At 43.0% G+C, this 19,115-nt stretch overlaps 1 protein-coding gene across 2 annotated transcripts in view; it reads right to left on the bottom strand.

Annotated features, from left to right (window-relative positions):
- Positions 1-301: 301 nt before the first annotated feature.
- Positions 302-19,115, bottom strand: part of BIN2 (bridging integrator 2) — a 33,347-nt gene continuing 14,533 nt past the window's right edge. Inside the window, exons 3-12 of one of the 2 annotated variants that reach the window (XM_027106310.1) lie at positions 15,534-15,588; positions 15,026-15,120; positions 14,340-14,435; positions 12,957-13,064; positions 12,564-12,649; positions 10,994-11,069; positions 9,621-9,703; positions 4,924-5,671; positions 1,395-1,469; positions 302-569 (exon numbers count right to left, since the gene is read on the bottom strand). In XM_027106310.1, coding sequence (XP_026962111.1) covers positions 540-569; positions 1,395-1,469; positions 4,924-5,671; positions 9,621-9,703; positions 10,994-11,069; positions 12,564-12,649; positions 12,957-13,064; positions 14,340-14,435; positions 15,026-15,120; positions 15,534-15,588 — 1,452 coding nt within the window. In that variant the 3' untranslated portion in view covers positions 302-539. Of the gene's footprint in view, positions 570-1,394; positions 1,470-4,923; positions 5,675-9,620; positions 9,704-10,993; positions 11,070-12,563; positions 12,650-12,956; positions 13,065-14,339; positions 14,436-15,025; positions 15,121-15,533; positions 15,589-19,115 lie in introns of both variants that reach the window. The other variant, XM_027106309.1, reaches the window with a different exon arrangement.

The raw sequence follows: 19,115 nt of genomic DNA on the forward strand, positions 1-19,115 counted from the left end.
ATGCAGGGGACACGGGTTCGTGCCCCGGTCCGGGAAGGTCCCACATGCCGCGGAGCGGCTGGGCCAGTGAGCCATGGCCGCTGAGCCTGCGCGTCCGGAGCCTGTGCTCCGCAGTGGGAGAGGCCACAGCGGTGAGAGGCCCGCGTACCGCAAAAAAAAAAAAAAGATCTGTTCACTATTCTCTGAGTATGTGTGGTTATATGCCTGTGGGTGGACAAATGTCTATGTCTACAGATGCTTTTGCTTTTTATAGTCATTTTAGCCCCACTTCGTTAGTATATAAAGTCTTATTATTCTAACAATGCTAAAACCTGAGTTAAATATTCCAAGTCTAACAGTCTCTTCTCCCAAGACTGCCTCCCTGCCTCCCCTAAGTCTGCTCCTCAGCTTCCATTAATGCTAGGTCTTTAGAGACCGCCAGCATTCATAGTTTGAGAAACCAGAAATGAATGCCGGATCTTAAGTCCCTCTGACTTATATCCTCTAGCTGAGGGGCCTTTCTGGGGAGGTGTGTGTGGGGAGGTCTTGGCAGTTCCTCTTCAGAGTTGTGCATTTTGAATGGTAGACACCTAGAAAGGAAACATGATTGCATTAGATGCTGACCTACCCTCCCACTAACCAATTAATAAGGGGTGTGTGTGTGTGAAAACTCCATTTTCTTGTCCTGAATTATATTTCATGTCATGCACTGGCCTGTATGGAGGTGGGGGCAATGTGAAACTGGCTGTTAGGATTATTGTAAAGACTTGTTGCAGATACTGTTCATTCTGTCATTCACCATCTCTTTATGAGGATTCGCAGAAGAGATTTCCTTTTCATCTTAGTAGCAGGAGTTGTTCTCCTAAGGAATGGGCATCATAAATTGTGTGAACTGATCAGGTTTTTCCTCTTCTTCTTGGATGTTAGTCTGGAGCCAATTTTGTGGTCCATCCTTAGGAAGTCTATTTTATAGAATGCACATTTGTACTTGCCTAGGTCATGGCTCCATTTTATTTAGTCATTTATTAGTCATTCTCACTAATACACTTCTGAGTTACTTTACTACATTTCATGTGGGTGCCTGTATGTATTTACTTTTTGTATGCCTTTTGTAGCTCTTAACTCCTTTTTGAAGTAAATTCAGGTATAACTAAATAAATTCTTAGGAGATAGGGCTATGGGAAGAGGTCAGGAGGTTCAAAGCCAGTTGGGAAATGGGCACAAAGGAACCACAAAGTGCGGTCACTCTTGGTTCTTCTGGCTCCTACCTGCTTGACTTTTCCCTAAGGATACTGTTCACTGCTGGGTTCCCCTCACAGCCCACAGCGAGGATGCCAGCCTGTAGCCAAGCATCTGTCCATCCGCAATCCCAGTCTCACCACCCCTCCTGTTGTCTGCATATCTGGGCTCCTTACCTCTTCTTGAGGCTCGGGTGCTATGACGCTGCTCTCTTCTGGAACCGCAGAGACATGAAGCTGAAGACCTTGGTTCTACAAAAAGAAGAGTTCTGCCAGTGAGACGTGTCTCAACCTCCCAGCCTCTCAGCTTAGAAGGGTCTTTTGTGCCTTACACTTCATAAGGGTCATAGATAATACTAAAGGCAATCATACAATGTTGTTTCACTACAGCCTGAAAGCAACAGGGAAGGCTTTACTGCCATCCTCCCTCATATCAGTAAACCAAGATTTGAAGGGTGAAATGACTTGCTGGGACAGGAAGCCAGGTCTTCAGATTCCAGAGTTGTTTCCATGATTTGTGTGACATGGCATCTATACATATAGCTAGGTGAGACTCTGTAAGTGTATAAATATAGGTCTTAAAACCACGACCTATCACTTTTAGGCTAATCCTCCTCAAGAATACATGGCAGTTCTCACACTCAGATGATCCTAACCCAGAGCAGTTAGGAGAGGCAAGTGGGAGGATGGTTTCCTTGGGAAAAGGTCTAGGTTCTGAGATGGGAGCCCAAGGTGTGGAAAAAGCCGTGTTTAGTAACTACTAAGCCAGGGGAAGACCTTGGCACTCTAAGGTTTAAGAATGAACTTTTTAAAAAAGACATTTATTTAACACACTATAAAATTCACCCTTTTAAAGTAGAACCGATTTCTAACAGTATGACAGCCACTTGAAATTCTGTGATTTCTCCTTTCAGGAAAATTTCCTTCTTCGTACTCCCTCTGCTGATTCTAGGCCATGAACTACCTCAAAGGTAATACTATTAATACCTCCAAGAAGGTTATCAAAATCTTCATTTTCTCTCAGGTGAGTCAAATGCTGAGCAAGAACAGATTTTCTCACAGTTATCTTTTTTTTTTGCGGTACGCGGGCCTCTCACTGTTGTGGCCTCTCCCATTGCGGAGCACAGGCTCCGGATGCACAGGCTCAGTGGCCATGGCTCACGGGCCCAGCTGCTCCGCGGCATGTGGGATCTTCCCGGACCGGGGCACGAACCCGTGTCCCCTGCATCAGCAGGCAGACTCTCAACCACTGCGCCACCAGGGAAGCCCCAACATTTTTTTTTATTTTTTGTCACAGTTATCTTTTTATTTACCCGTTTTTATATGTGGTATGTCCATAATTCTGCTTGACAGAAAATATGATTTATGATGCATCTGTGAGGGAGATGAACAAATCTTATAGGAAACAGGCTTCAGAGGATTGATAATACTGATACACTAGGATCTAAGATGCTCTATTGCTTAATTCCATAGGAAAAAGATGTCTCCTTAGCCAGTGACCAACGCAATCCCACAGGAGAGGCTGCGAGTAAATCTCAAATATAAGGAGGTAGGGCTTCCCTGGTGGCGCAGTGGTTGAGAGTCCGCCTGCCGATGCAGGGGACACGGGTTCGTGCCCCGGTCCGGGAGGATCCCACATGCCGTGGAGCGGCTGGGCCCGTGAGCCATGGCCGCTGAGCCTGCGCGTCCGGAGCCTGTGCTCCGCAACGGGAGAGGCCACAACAGTGAGACGACCACGTAACGCAAAAAAAATAATAAAAAAATAAGGAGGTAACCTCAGGGGAAGGAAGTTGTGTCCTGTACCTCATTTCCAAGGAGGACAGTGTTACTAGCCTGTTCCTCCAAATAGACAGCATCTTGGTTCCCATAATCCCTTCAGTAAAATTACTCCAAGAATGCAAACTTGTTTTATTATTCACCTGAGCCTAACATGTCATTCGACTGTTGTCTCTATACTAAAATCATATAACATATTACAGTCAAATTTAAATTAATTTTGGATTTTCCATAGAGTTGAGTTGCTCTTTTCAGTGGAGAAGTGGCTATACTCTTCATCTACGCAAAGTCCCACATTTATCTTGGGCTTATTCACTACCCACATGCCCTGCATATCTCTCACTCAGTGTAGCTACCTCAGACCGGAAACCAGACAAGGGAAGGTTTTATATTATGCTCTGTTAGGACCTTCAGTACCTCACGTGAATCAAGACTGGGGGCGTAATACTGTTGATGACTCAGATTTTAGTATCTCAGGGGAGTCAACTGAGATAAGTCTATTGTCCTCTTGTCTTCTACCTTCCTTGCCTTGCAAGACATCACACCCTTGTTCCCTCTGTCCATGTTAATTCCTCTCAGACAGCAGGAGGCTCCCAAGACAGCCTGGTCAACCTTCAGGTAGGCATATTCAGTAGTAGGGTGGTATGATCTGAGGGGTAACCAGACATCTCACACTCCCAGATATCCACATGGTTCATGCCCTGGCCTCCTTCATTGCCCAGATGTCACCTTCTCTGACCGCTCTGTTTAAAGCTGCAATTCAGCCCCCACTCCCTATGCCTCGCCCTGCTTAATTTTTCTCCCTAACTCATATCACCACTAAACTGTAATTTTACTTACTTATTCTGTTTCTTGTCTATCTCCCCCTCCACTAGAATGTAAGCAGCTGGAAGGCAGAGAATTTTGTGTTTTGTTCACTGTAATACCCCACTTCCTAGAAAAGTGCCTGGCACATAGTAGGGGTTTAATGAGTGATTGTGGAATGAATGAATGAATCTGGGTGCCACCTAGTCAGATGCTGCCCCATAATCCTCTCTATAATGCACCTAACAGGGAACCATATAGCCTTAGCTTTTAACATCAAGGAAGGGGAACTAGTTTTCAAGGTGGCCCAGCCCATTTTGGTTTTTGGATGCCCCTTGTGCCCCCTTTCCTCTGTATTAAAAAAAATGTTTTCCCATACCACTTCTTAGAGCTAATTGCTGAAAGTTCCTCTTATATTGATCCAAAATGTACTTAAAAAAACAAAAACACTTTACACGCAGGGCCTTTTTCTGTCCTCAGGAGTCTTACAGAACAAGTCAGATCTCTCCTCTATATGACAGACTTCCATGTAATCTGAATAGAATATGACTTGATTTCCAGATCCTTCACGGAATTGGTTGCTCTCCAGAGGGTCTGTGTCTCTATTTTAACAGAATCCTTTTCTCATCCATATTTTCACCTTTCAAAAGACCATCCCTTTTGCTTTACCTTCCCTTTGTGAGTTCCTTCTTCTAGGCTTCTCTCATCAAACAAGATATACCTTGGAAATTTGCTGATGCCATTTTGCTTGGGGTCTATTCACCATAATCACAAGTATGACAAAGTGAAGTGAGACCTTCCTCCCTCTCCCACATTAAAAAAGGAAAGATCAGGATCCAGTTGGGAACTCCCAGAAATTGGAGCAAAAGAAATAAATTAGTAAAAATCTTCTTATATTAGAGATAAGCCCTTTGCAGCAGTCAATTACCCTGGGAGTACAGGTCGCTAAATTAGTTGCTATGAAGATGTGCAATCCCCAGAACCAAAAAAGGTGTCCAAGAGTATCCTTGAAACTGTAATATAATGACATAAAGTCTTATCTACTGTGGGGCAACCTGACCATAGTAAAAATAATCCACATGGAGGTTATAAAAGGGAATAAAGACTCAGCCAGATCCATTCTCACCTGACAGATCATCAAGGCTGGGGCAGTACGAAGCTCTTCTGGGTTCAGATTATCGGTGTTTTCCTTCTCTCCGACCTCAGGAGTTCTTGCCGGCTTCTCTGGTGGCTGTGGATCAGGAGAGGCCTCTAAGGAGGCCCTAGGACTTGGAGTCTCAGCCCCCAAGGAGGCCCTAGGGCTGGTGGGTGAACTCGGTTCAGAGGCTGGAGGGCTGGAGGGCATGTTCCCTAAGGAGGACCTGGGGCTGGGAGTGGCTCTGGGTGGAGGAGGCCTACCGGGCGGTGCTGAGGCCCTCTGCACAGAGGCTCTCTTTGGCTGTTCAGATCCTTCGCTTGAGGTGCGGGTTCGGAGGACTACTTCTGGGAAAGGTGCGGCCTGCTCTGAAGGGATCAGAGCTCTGCCTGGTGATGGAGCTGGGGAGCAAGGGAGAATTTCCTCCTGGGACTCTCCACCCTCAGCGGTGGGTGAGGGCTGGGGCTGGGAGGGGCCGTTGAAAGCTAGCAGAGGCTCTTCCTCCTCAGAGGAGCTTGCTTCAGCCTCCTCCTCTATTTCCTTGTCTGTTAAGGGCTCTTTTTTAATCTCGGAGTTGTCTTCTCCCTGGGCTGGATCAGATGCCAGCTCTTCCTCACTTGCTGAGGTGGAGTCCTTCTCACTCTTCAAGGAAAGCGCAGAGGGACTGGTAGGTGAGGTAAGAGGGCTGGAGACTGTAGATGTTCGAACTGGGGGAGAGATGACTAGAGAGCGTCTGCTGCTGCTAAAAAAGGAAGGGCATTTAGATTCAGAAGAGCTAAAAACTGGAAGTAACCTAAATCCCCAAATAAATAATGATACATTCACATAATAATAAAACAGAATAAAGCAATTTAAAATGGTATTGGAAAGTCTGTATAATTTGTAGTAATGCTTATATTACAAAGTGAATTGGAAAAAGGCTATAAAATTTTATCCATATCATGATCTTGATTATCTAAAAATATATAAAGAAAAAGAAACTGGAAAAAAACTCAGCAATACATTAACAAAGTATTTTGGGGAAAAGATTCACAAGTGATATACCGTTGATCCTCATGGATTCTGTATTTGCAAATGCACTTACCCCCTGAAATTTATTTATAACCTCAAAATCAACACTCATGGTTCTTTTGCGGTCATTCACAGACATGTGCCAGCTGTGAAGAATGAGTGCCTGACCAGTACTTTCCCAGCTGAGGTCTAACAAGGCGAGCCTCTGCCTTCCTGTTTTAGCTCTCTTACTGTAAATATGTCCTGTTTGCCAGGTTTTTTGTTGTGCTTTTTGTTGGTGATTTTGCTGCTTAAAATGGCCTCCAAGTATAGTGCTAAAGTGCTGTTTGAGAGGAGAAAGTCTGTGATGTGCCTTACAGAGAAAATACATGTTAGATAAGCGTCATTCAGGCATAGTGCTGGTGGCTGTGAGTTCATCAGGAATGAATCAACAATATGTACTAAATGAGGTGTATTTAAACAAACACACACACAAGAAAGGTTATGTATTGATCGACTGATGACAATGTTAGGACCAGGGGCTCACAGGAAACTAACCCTGTGTTTCCCCTAGGAGCAATGGTTCAGTATTCACTAATTCAGTACTCATGGTGACTTAGAACAAAACTACCATGAACGTGGCTTCCCTGGTGGTGCAGTGGTTGAGAGTCTGCCTGCTGATGCAGGGGACACGGGTTCGTGCCCCGGTCTGGGAAGATCCCACATGCCGCGGAGCAGCTGGGCCCGTGAGCCATGGCCGCTGAGCCTGCGCGTCCCGAGCCTGTGCTCCGCAACGGGAGAGGCCACAACAGTGAGAGGCCCGCGTACCGCAAAAAAAAAAAAAAAAAAAAAAACTACCACGAACAATGAAAACTGACTATAACATTTATCGAGTATGCTGGATACTGTGCTGAGTGCTCCTACAGCAACATGAGCTTGACTCCTACTCATCTCCTTAAGGGCCTCCCATGTACCATCCACTAACCGATTAAGCAACTCACAAATATTTACTTGACATATACCAACTATGTGCTGTGTCCTGGGTTCAAGAATGGGAGACGGAGACAGGAAGAGAAAGAGAAAAACTTAGTTCCAGCCCTGTGGGAGTTTCTGACATAAGCTAAGCTAAGTGATACAAGGTTCTTTCTAGCACTAGCATTCTATGGGTCAGCAGGTTTAGGAGGCCCAGGATATAGCAAGAAAAGACCAGATTTCCCTAAAAGCTTCTGGGACATCTTGGTGTAAATGATGGTAAGTTTCAGATGAATGGACACTTAGAGAGAACTCTGGTTTTCAATGCAGGGAAGAGGAGAAAAAGAGTTTTGGGAGTAAAAGGGAAGTCTATATTGGCCTGTTAGTGATTCTTTTTAACAGTCTGTAACTAACTGCTAAATGAGGAATAGAAACCACACACTGAGACTCCCATTCTTCCTGCAAATCTCAAGCTCAGTTTCACCACCTCCTCAAAGCCTTCCCTGACCATCTATCTGCACACTGCAATTACTTAACTCTTTGAATTCCTACTGGTTTCCTCAGGCCCTTAGTATGTGCAATCTTATATTGTTCCTTGTTTCCTTAGGCACATTTTATGTCCTTCCAACTTTTTTTTTTTAATTAGTTTATTTATTTTTGGCTGCGTTGGGTCTTTGTTGCTGAGCACAGGCTTTCTCTAGCTGCGGCAAGTGGGGGCCACTCTTCATTGCAGTGCACAGGCTTCTCAATGAGGTGGCTTCTTTTGCTGCAGAGCACGGGCTCTAGGCGCACGGGCTTCAGTAGTTGCAGCACGTGGGCTTCAGTAGTTGTGGCTCGCAGGCTTAGTTGCTCCATGGCACGTGGGAAGTTCCTGGACCTGGGATCGAACCCGTGTCCCCTGCATTGGCAGGCGGATTCTTAACCACTGCACCACCAGGGAAGTCCCCCTTCCAACTTTTGTAAATCACTTCAGGAGAAAGACAAGTCACCTATGTCCTTAGATGCCTAACTCTCAGCATAAAACCTTGTGTATAGAAGGAACTTAATAAAACTTCTTAAACAAAGGCATCAGAATAAGAAAATGATCACATTCTGAGAGACCAGTGAATTGCTTACATTTACCAGTATAAAGAATGCATGAAGGCAACAGACACACCACATACACACACACAGAAAAGCAAGCCATAACAGGTTAAGAAAAGATATTTGTGGGATTTCCCTGGTGGTCCAGTGGGTAGGACTCCACGCTCCCAGTGCAGGGGACCCGGGTTCGATCCCTGCTTGGGGAATTAGATCCCACATGCATGCCACAACTAAGAAGTCCACATGCAGCAACTAAGAGCCCACATACCGCAACTAAAAGCCCTCATGCTGCAATGAAGATCCCACATGCCGCAACTAAGACCCGGAGCAGCTGAAATAAATAAATATTTAAAAAAAAAAAAAAGAAGAAAGAAAAGATATTTGCAGGATATACCATTAAAGGATTAATATTCAGAATATACAAAAAACCCCATCTCACGTAAATCAGTTTTTTAAAAAGGGTAAACAATCCAAATGAAAAATGTGAAGGATAAACATGAAAGTCACACAAAAGGAACCTTAAAAGGCCACTAACACGAAAAGATGTTCAAGCTAACCAGCCATTGTGGAGACGTAATTAAAACTGAAAAAATTCCATTTCATACCCATTACCTTAGAAAAATTAAAAAGTCTGGCAATGTCGCATGTAGCAAGAATATGGAGCAATGAGGGCTTTTATTCACTTCCAGTGAGTTGTAAATTGGAACAATCACTCTGGAGAGCAATCTGGCAATGGTAATATCTAGTAAGGCTGAAGAAACCCAAATGCACAGACCCTATGACTCAGCAATTCGACTCCCAGTATGCATCCTAAAGAAACTCTTGATAATATTCACAAGGAGAAATGTGAAACGCGTTCACTGCATTATTTGTAACAGCATAAAACTATAAGACAACCCAAATGTCCACTAGCAGTTCAGAGAAATAAACTGTGAACTAGCCATACAACAGCATCCATAACAATTAAGAAAAGGAAAGATCAGAGCTGGCAACATGTAGCAACAAGGATAAGTTATCTCACAAACAATACTAAGAAAACAAAAGTAGTTGCAAAAGAACACATACAGTATAATTCTACTTAAATAAATTTTTAAACCATGCAAAATAATATTTTCTACGTGTGCATATATATGTATATAATAAAAGTAAAAAGACATGCATGGTAATGATAAATACTAAATTTAAAATAGTGGTTACACTTGGTGGGGGACAGGAAGAGAAAGTGAGTGGGGAAGGGACACTGGGAGATTTAATTATATATATATAATAGTTGATTTCTTTTCTTTTTTTTGGCTGTACCACATGGCATACAGGATCTTAGTTCCCCGACCAGGGATCGAACCCGTGCCCCCTGCATTGGGAGTGCAGAGTCTTAACCACTGGACCGCCAGGGAAGTCCCAATAGTTGATTTCTTAAATTTGGTGGTGGGTATATGACTCTTTGTTGCATTATTCTTTATACATTTAGTTACCACTAAAATATTTTGTAAAAATACTTTATATAGGGGTGTAGCACCAACAAAAAACAATATTATGTACATGAACAGAAAGGAAAGGTCAGGATTTGGGATTGGAGGTGAGAGTGTTGAATGTGTTCACACACAGGACAAACCAAGCAGAAATGAGTGTCAGAAGTGGCTCACCTTGAGAGTCCCTTCACCACAAAGACTTTGTCGGAATGTTGCTTCTCCAGTTTGCTCATCACCTCGTATAGATTGTGGTTCAGCTGGAGTAAGCAAGAGAGAAGGAGATGCTAGCCACGTGGGAACCTGAGACTGGCATATCCCTTCTCTCCCCAAAATAAAACCTTCCTACCCTTGATAAAATTCCTTATCCCTTTGCACTAGTGTCCAGGGTCCTGTCCCACTACCCCTTCTTCCTTTACTATGTCTAAAGTTCTGCCTCTTCCATCAGACTGGCAGCTCTCTCAAGGCTGGGTCCCTGGTATTTGATGTTGATTTGAGGTTCTAGCGTCTCTCAGGTGATCCAGGGAATGAAAACTCATTGTAATATTAACTAGGCAAATCATTATTTAGCCAAACAAACTGTGGAGAGGAACGTGTGTGAATGTGGATGTGAATATAATTAATATTTTAACAGCAAAGAGTCTTGGAATCGCAGGACTAGAAGTGACCCTGTGAGGTCATGTTCTGTGGCTGCCCGTCATTGAATAGGATTGGCCCTATTCAAGACGAACTACCTGAGAAACTGACCTGTGCCTAAACACTGCCCTCTCTGCTCCCCAGCAACAGAAGATGGAGATTTAACTTGGTTCCCCACTTCAGCTGTTCCTTCCATAAGTCTAATCTCTTTTATGCATCTAAAGCCCATTTGGATGCCATTATTCAGTTGTTAATGGAGATGGAGAGGGCCCTCTGACATTACATAAACATGTGGGTTTTTTTTTTTCATTTTCTTCAGTGTATTCAAAACAAACAAAAACTCAGTACACTAGAAATAGGGAAGAATTTCTGTTAACTTATGAAGGGTATTTACAAACATTCTAAAGCAAACAGCATACCTAGAAATGAAACACTGAAAATTTTCCCCTGAAACTGGAAACAAGACAAGAACGTCCACTATCACCACTTCATTCTGCGTTTTTTGTTATTTATATTTGTGGGGGTTTTCCCATATAATTATTGATCATTTAGGTTTCTAGCTCTTACCTCACTCTGCTAGTTTGTCAGTAATTTGGTTTCCCTTTGCTAAAATCTCCTATGAAGATTTATCAATTTCTCCTTACAGGACCTTTCAGCTTTCTATACTATGTATTTTTTAACATCTTTATTGAGATATAATTCACATTTAAAATATACAATTCATCCTTTTTAAGTTAAAGTTGTGCTTTAATACGTTCAACACAGTCCATCAAGTGCTATTATTTCATCATGAGAAAGAAGTAAAAATTTGTGATGCCCATATGGATATCTAATGAGGTTATGTAAATTAGAGCGACCTTCATATTCATTAGAAAAACCCTCCTAGATGTCTAAATTGGCCGGATGTTTCTCACCTTGCTCATTTCCCTGTAGAAGACGTCTCTCAAGTTGGAAATGTTTTGGAAGATGGTCACATAACAGCCAATACGACTATCAAGAGGCAAAACAACAAACACGTAAAGGTAAGTGTTGGTAAAGGAAGTCTTTGAAGTACAAGGTAGGAGCGTAAGCCAAAGCCACTGCCGGCTCCGCACAGAAAAGCACCCCACGGCCTAGGCTCAGGACGTTCTGGGATCTGCATCCGTCCGAGCCAGGCCAGGGGTACAACTGACTCTCAGGAGCGGGAAGGCCAGAGGAGACACGACCAGCCTAGGCTGACACCAAAGTACAACAGATCTCTATGAAAGAAGTTACCTGATTCAGGCTCTTTAGGTTCTGAAGTAGATATGAGAGTGCTTTGAAGAATTTTTAAAGTGCCGTATAAATATAAGGCCATACAATTATAATTATTATAGTAAGTATTCTTTCTCAGTATACAATACTTGGACTTCTATGAAGCTGTATGTACATTAATGGAATTCTACCGTAAATGAATTGGGGAAGTTTACATTTAAAGAAACTATTAAATTTCAATCCTGTTTAAATTAGGAATCACATAATTAATGTTTTAGAATACATGTAGTCATTAAAAAGGCTCCCTCATTCATAGACTAATATAAAGTGACAATACAAAATACTCTGACTACAATTGCTTTAAAGCATATCTTTTTTCTTTCTTTTTTTTTTTTTGGCTGCGTTGGGTCCTCGTTGCTGTGCGCGGGCTTTCTCCAGTTGCAGTGAGCAGGAGCTACTCTTCTTTGTGGTGCGCGGGCTTCTCATTCCGGTGGTTTCTCTTGTCGTGGAGCACAGGCTGTAGGGCACGTGGGCTTCAGTAGTTGTGGCACGTGGGCTCAGTAGCTGTGGCTCGCAGGCTCTAGAGCGCAGGCTCAGTAGTTGTGGCACACGGGCTTAGTTGCTCCACGGCATGTGGGATCTTCCCGGACCAGGGCTTGAACCTGTGTACCCTGCATCGGCAGGCGGATTCTTAACCACTGCGCCACCAGCAAGTCCCTTAAAGCATATCTTGTACAATGAAAAGGAAATAGGATACAAATAGAGCTTCTGTTCAGATTCCTCTTCCAATGTGGAAAATTTACATCTAAAACATTTTTACCTACTGTGAAGCAGAGACATCTTCATTAATGGAAATACTCATGCCATGGTGTATCTTCTACGTGAATCCGGATGTTCACTAACCAAACTTGTTTAAAACAATACACGCTCGAGCAGAAAACCAGATACTCCTAGTATGCATGATGACAGCACTTTACTTGCCAAGATCTCTCCTATCCAAGAAGCATCTTATCTTTAAACCCGGAAAAGCTGGTAGGGCAGGGATGGTTATCTCTGTATTGCAGACAAAGAAACCAGGGTCGAGAGAGAAAGGTGGCTTGCCTAATATCACACAGCAAGTTACGAGCAGGGCTGAGGCTACATCCCACTCTTGGACCAGGGCTCTTTTCATGAGGACATGTTTGGGCTGCCAGGTGGCCTGGGACTCCACTGGCCCGAGGGTCCAGCCCTTTCCTGAATCTCAATCATTACCTATTATAAAGAACAGGCAGCTCCTCTAGTAGTTCCTGGTTCAGATCTTCAAATACAACCTGGGCTTTGTTGAACTCTTCCTCTGCCTAGGTGGTAAAAGAGACAGGACAATTCCCCTCATTCCTGAACCCAAAGCTAGAGGCTGCTCCTTTATTCTCTGCATGTTTTCAGGGACGGGGCTTACTTGGAACCATGCCTCCCCTTCCCCAGACCTATGTCCTCCCCAGCCTCAAGTCTCTGCCCATCCTTAGAGCATCAGTGTCAGAGGAGACAGGATTTCCTTCAGGACACCGGAGGCTGAATTTATCGTTTCCTAAACCCAGCTTGGCCCAGCCACTTGCCACCATTATGGGGAGAGGGAGGGCAGGGAGTTTTTACCAGGCTCTTCTTTACCTTGGCAGTCTTGGCCTCATCTTTCTTCTTGGCATTCTGTACTGCCTCCAGGTGGTGTCGGGCACTGTCATAGTCCACGAGTTTCCGGCCCCGTTTGGCAATTCTTTCCTAACCCAGAGTCAAGAGAGAGGGCCTTGATACGCACTTTTCGGTGGCCAGGATGTGGGTAACAGAGTATCAAACAGAGAAGCCAGATTCCTGTCCTAGTATCAAATTTTACTCTCTAACAGGGTTTTGTGCCAAAGGGATCTCCCTCATTATCTGGAAAGAATGGGAATTCTCAGGGGGAGAGAGAGTAGAGGGCAATTCTCCAGAGCACCTGGAAGCCTGCACTGAATTTTAATATATCCTGTGAACCCACTGGAAACTGGTTCAGCATCTGGAAGAAACGGCCTTGAGAATCCTACTAACCTGAAAGTCAGGAGTTTGGGGTTTTACTCCCAATGCTGCCGTTTATTAGCCTTGTCACCTAGGGCAAGGCACACCTCTTCTGGAGCCTCAGGAGCCTCATCTGCCCTATAGTGTTATTTTAAAGATCGAATGCTGAATATAAAGGGCTTTGAAAAGCCTAAAGCATAATACAAAGAGTAAATTATTATGAGCACTGAGAGAACGTTTACTCAATCAACTACAAATTATACCAGGGAGAGGCAAACAATGTTAATGGCTTTGTCTTGTTCTCTCAACCACAGAATTTGAAAGGATCTTGGTGATTATCTAATCCAACTTCCTATTCAATACACAAAGCTTCTCTACAATATCCAAGATAAGAAGTAGTTCGACTTCTTCTTGAACAGAGAATAGAGAACTCACTATCTCACAGTATATTTCATTTCTTTTTTGGAAAGCTTTAGCTATGAGAAATTTAAGTGAGGCTTCCTTTAATTTCTTCCTATATTAATCCAAAACCAGCACAGTGCCCAACAGAGTAGACGTTTAATAAATATGAGTTGAATGAATTAATGAATTCTAATTCTACTTTCTGGAACAGTTTAGAACAGGTTGAATTCCTCTTTTATCTAACAGACTTTAAAATATTTGAAGATAATTATTATAACTCCTCCAAGTTCCCTCTTCTCTACAATAAACGTCTATAGTCCCACCAACTGTTTCTCACAACGACATGGGATGCCCTGACCTGGATCTAATTCAAAGCCAGCCCAAATCTAGTTCACTGAAATCTAAGTCTAAATGTAACCTTCACACTACCTCTGACCCTCCTCCCTAACCTCTTGTCTAACCCTCAACTTTCAATCTTTTTCCTAACCTATCCAACTTCATTCCTAGCCATGGGGTCTAACTCTGCTTATACTTTTAACCCAACATGTTTTCTAACTTATATGGGCCACCCATAACCCATCCTTGATTCTGTAAATCGATTACCTTAATCTCGCTGAATTGGGCTACATAGTTTTCCATGGTCCTTAAAGCCTGGTCAGCTAGTTTCTCTTCATAGTCTTCCCAAAGGAGATCATTATTCTGTGGGATAGAGGCAGAGGGGAGTGGTGAGGGCTCCACTTCTCAACAGCAACTGCATTCCAGGGAAATACCCAAATTCTTCCTGCAACAAACTTCCTTTTTGGAGCACTGATATTTTCAGAATATCATTTCGGATTCTGGGGAAGAGTCAGATGAAGAAACAGCCCTTCCCCAAGGAACTGCTGTATAAGAGACTGGACATGCATTCAAGGGATTAAGAACAGGAACCGATGGTCGAGAGTCTTGGACTCTAGAGCTTGAAGGATAGGGAAGTTTGGGAGCAAATAACTGCATGAAATTGGTTTTCAAAAACAACCCATTGGTTTTGTGTGGGTAAAACTTCCTAAGTTTTTAAAGAGAGGAAGAGGGTAAAAAACAGAGGAATCCACAGATTACGGAAAACTTGTTTTTAACTTCATATAATATTTTCCTGTTACAGCTTTTTCCTACCACCTGTGATCACAGCTATACAAATGAACAGTGTGAACTGGCTCTTTGTTTTCCTATTTGCTTGGACAGACAAGCTGGGGTGAGGTTGAGATGAGGGTAGAGTGAGTGTTGAAGAGCTGTAAAGCCCAGAATACTCTTACCGCTACGATGGCCTTCAGCTCCTCATGACCATCCCACTTGCTGCTGTAGATCTCCTGCAGGGTTTCTGACACTCTCTTTGAACTTTCATGCATCACTGAAAGGAGAGAACTCAGTCCTACCATCAAGTAGTTTGCTATAATCATATGGGTGACAGACAAGTCAGTGGCTCCAGCAGGGTTTCTGACACTCTCTTTGAACTTTCATGCATCACTGAAAGGAGAGAACTCAGTCCTACCATCAAGTAGTTTGGTATAATCATATGGGTGACAGACAAGTCAGTGGCTCCAATCCAAAAGGACAAACTCAAAAGGTTTGGGTTATCAGTCAGAGAAGGTGGATGGGGCTGGGATAGGAAAAGTTACTCTTCCTCGGCCCACAAATATCCAGGAGTCAGGCACAGGCAAGTGATGAAAAGCCTGAGTACGGTTGTTTTTTTTTCCCATCCCCCAGACCTCTTAGTAGCTGCATAAACGCCCTCTGGATCCCCCTGTGCTCCCTGATACCCACCTTTGACTGCACTGAGGAAGTTCTTCAGGTCCTTGTATAGCTTGTGGCCTTCCGCCTGAAAGGGAGAAATGCCTTTGATGACTAAAGAGATATATTTGGAAAGATGCTCCAGAAGTCAAAGTTGAAAAGTAGGTTAAAAGCGAAATCAATCCTGGAATTTCTTCAAACATTTGCAATTGTTATATATTAGCCTCTACTCTCTTTACCAAGAAGTCGTTGGTTATCTCTTTTGGGGCAAATTTTAAGTTGGGAAATTGCTCCCATTGCACTGGCATGTCTTCTTTCCTCTGTTTGTTCTCCCTTCCAGTGAACTAGAACCTATAGTTCCTCTGTTGGAACTTGAGTCCTATGTGACACTATATATGTGATCCTCTGACTTACACCTTCCTCTCTGGGTAGAAAAACTGCTACCATTTTCTATAGACACCAGGCCCTCTTCTTCTCTGCAGCCTCACACAGGCCATTCCTCTTCTCCCATGCACTTCATTTTTTTATTTTTCCTGTATTATATGTTTTAATCAATAACACTCTTTACCAGGCCTAATTATAGGCAGGTCTTAGGAAAATTTAGGTTCACCATCATGAAACTAAATTGTGTCATCTCTAGGAAGATTTTGACCAATGTATAGGTTTTTTTTTTAATTAACTTTTATTGGAGTATACTTGATCTACAATGTTCTATTAGTTTGCACTTCATTTTTTAATAGCTCTATTAGAACTTCTGCCCACTGGTCTTAGGTTGGCCTTCTGTATTTGGAGCAGGCTAATTTCTCTTGCACACAGGTTTGAAGATGTCTTTCACATGGCTTGCACCGAGTCCTCTTTTTCAGAGGCTTCCTCAATTGTTCCTCACGGTGTTGTCTAAAGCACATTCCCATTCTGGTCTCTCTCCTCTATGTGAACTCTAGTTTCCAGTTGGGTGAGAAGGAATTTTGAGGCCAGGCTGTTGACATTGGAGCTTGACTACAGGAGCGTGAGACTGGACTGAAAGGTGCAGTCCACATCAAGGGTATCGTACAGGGCCAGTGATCCTCAGTTCAGATGATCTGAGCTAAGATCCATTTTGCAGTACATGATAAAAATACTTGTGAACTTGTTCACTTGTTTTATTTGCTTATGCTCATTATAGGTAGGCTATTGAGCATACCAAAAGTATAAAAAATTTATGAGAGAAAAGCTGAAAATTCAGAAAATTCTATCTAATAACTTAATTTTTTAATCTGTGCAATTCTTTGAGGGAAAAATCATTATTATTTAATTTTAGCAGCAGAAAACCCAGGTCTACTTGGTCAAGTAAACAAAGGAAACTGGATTAATTATTTTATCCATCTTCTTGCCTCCACAGCTCACCTCTGAGCCAGTCCAAACTCTTGACCATACCTCAGGTTAAAAGTCCTTTTCAAGAGGCTGAATGCCAGGGCTTAAGGGACACGAAGACACAGTCTCAAGGGAATCTAAGGCACTGTCAAAGGGGTAGGAGAAGAACTGGGACCATAAGGTGTGTTATAGCAAATGAGGATCAAGACAGCATCCTCTGATGACTGAAGAAGGACCAGATACTTCAGAGAGGTTAGAATGCATGAAGAATCAGTAAATCACTGAACTTGGTAATTGGAGGTCACTGGTGACCTTGAGAAAGTGCTTTCAACAGCATGATAGAGACAGATTCAGTCAGTTAACAAAATTCAGAAACACTTAGCATTCACCAGGAAAGATGTCTCACTTCCTCTTTGCTTTTCATTCACAGAAAAAAAAAGTTTAAACAGTCTAACATGTTAAATGTACATAACAGCTTTTAAACATGGATATGGTAGGTAGGTATAGCTTTGAGAGTTTTGAAAATGTGATAACCATGGTTTGAAAGAGTTTTGGGGATTATAAAAGTTAACAAGGATTTTAACTTCTTTCTTGAAAGAAAACAACATGAATCCAACTTTTTACTTCACCATGAAGGTTTGGTCTCCAAAATACATGTTTGAATAACAAAAGCTGTTAAACGATCTTGCGTAATTTCTTTTTTTTTTTTTTTTTTTTGCGGTACGCAGGCCTCTCACTGTTGTGGCCTCTCCTCTCCCGTTGCTGAGCACAGGCTCTGGACACACAGGCTCAGAGCACGGGCCCAGCTGCTCTGCAGCATGTGGGATCTTCCTGGGCCGGGGCACGAACCCGTGTCCCTTGCATCAGCAGGCGGACTGTCAACCACTGCGCCACCAGGGAAGCCCGATCTTGCATAATTTCTACAAATGAAATTCTTAATTTTTTTATCCCACTAGATATTATATGGCCTGAAAAATCAGATCAGTGATCAAGGCTACCACGTATGGTGGTACAGGTTGTATGTACACTGTTCAAAACTAAGGGTACTATTTATACCACAGTCCGTATTTTAGAATCAAGTCTTTTGGTCAAAGTTCTTTTCTGCTCCTGCTGTTTCCTTTGAGAGGAGAGAGAGAGAGAGAGAGAGAGAGAGAGAGAGATGGTGGTGGTAGTGGTAGTAGAGGGTGGGGTGGTGGGATAGCACCTGTGTCATTTTATTCCTTTGACCTGAAATGTCTCCAGGCTGAATAATCCCAGCATCTTTCTTCTCTCCTGACAGATGTGACTCTCACAGTCTTAGCTTTCCACTGGTCTGGGAGTCAAAAACTTGTTTCTACTACCAACTAGCAAGTGATTCCACTTTTCTGGCTTTAATTCCCTCATCTGTAAATACCAAGTAAGACTAGCTCTAAATGTTAATTCTAGCTCTAAATGTTATGATTTTATCACTTCTGCTCTCTAAGTCCTTGCAAAATTCTTGGCAGTACCATAAGGAGTCTGTGTTAGTCCTTCCCATCCCTTATATTGATACAAAGTCCCAGCCCTCAGTTAATGAATCACTCACTCTGGAAGTGTGTCCTAAGCACTCAGGTAGCAGAGCTACCTCCTAAGAGACTGGGGTTCTGAGGATGGAGAAGAAGTGCCTGTCCTGGGGTTCCCAACTTGCTAGAGAAAAATGGACTCAGAATCCCAAACACTCAGCAAAATAAGAGCATGACCAACCCTGAGCAAGTGCTGACAGTTCTTGATCTAATCGAGGTCCAGAAGGGAAAGATGAAGCTCGATTGTTAGATGTGATTTTAAAGGCAATGAACTGGAAGCAGCTGTCACTACCAGAAATAAGAGATTAAAGTGTTGCTTTACGAAAATAATTCTTTCCCATTGGCTTGGCCAAAAAGTTTGCTCGGGTTTTTCCATAAGATGTTACGGAAAAATCAACCCAGTATGTGTTTTGAGGAAAGGGAAAGGGGGAAGCAAACAGAGCCCTCAAAGAAAAATTACTTATGGAAATTTGATTAAGAACCTAGGCAAGTGTCAAGGCCTTGAAATCTGACTGGGATGTTTGGAAGTGTTATTTATTTATTAATAAAAAGTTTACCTACAGGTGCTACCTGGTGGCACAGTGGTTAAGAATCTGCCTGCCAATGCAGGGGACATGCGTTTGATCCCTGATCCAGGAAGATCCCACATGCCGCGGAGCAACTAAGCCCGTGCGCCACAACTACTGAGCCTGTGCTCGAGAGTCCGCAAGCCACAACTACTGAA

The sequence above is a fragment of the Aethalodelphis obliquidens genome, unplaced genomic scaffold, assembly GCF_003676395.1.
Source record: "Aethalodelphis obliquidens isolate GAN/ISIS:26980383/991018 unplaced genomic scaffold, ASM367639v1 scaffold8, whole genome shotgun sequence".
Classification (NCBI taxonomy): Eukaryota; Metazoa; Chordata; class Mammalia; order Artiodactyla; family Delphinidae; genus Aethalodelphis; species Aethalodelphis obliquidens.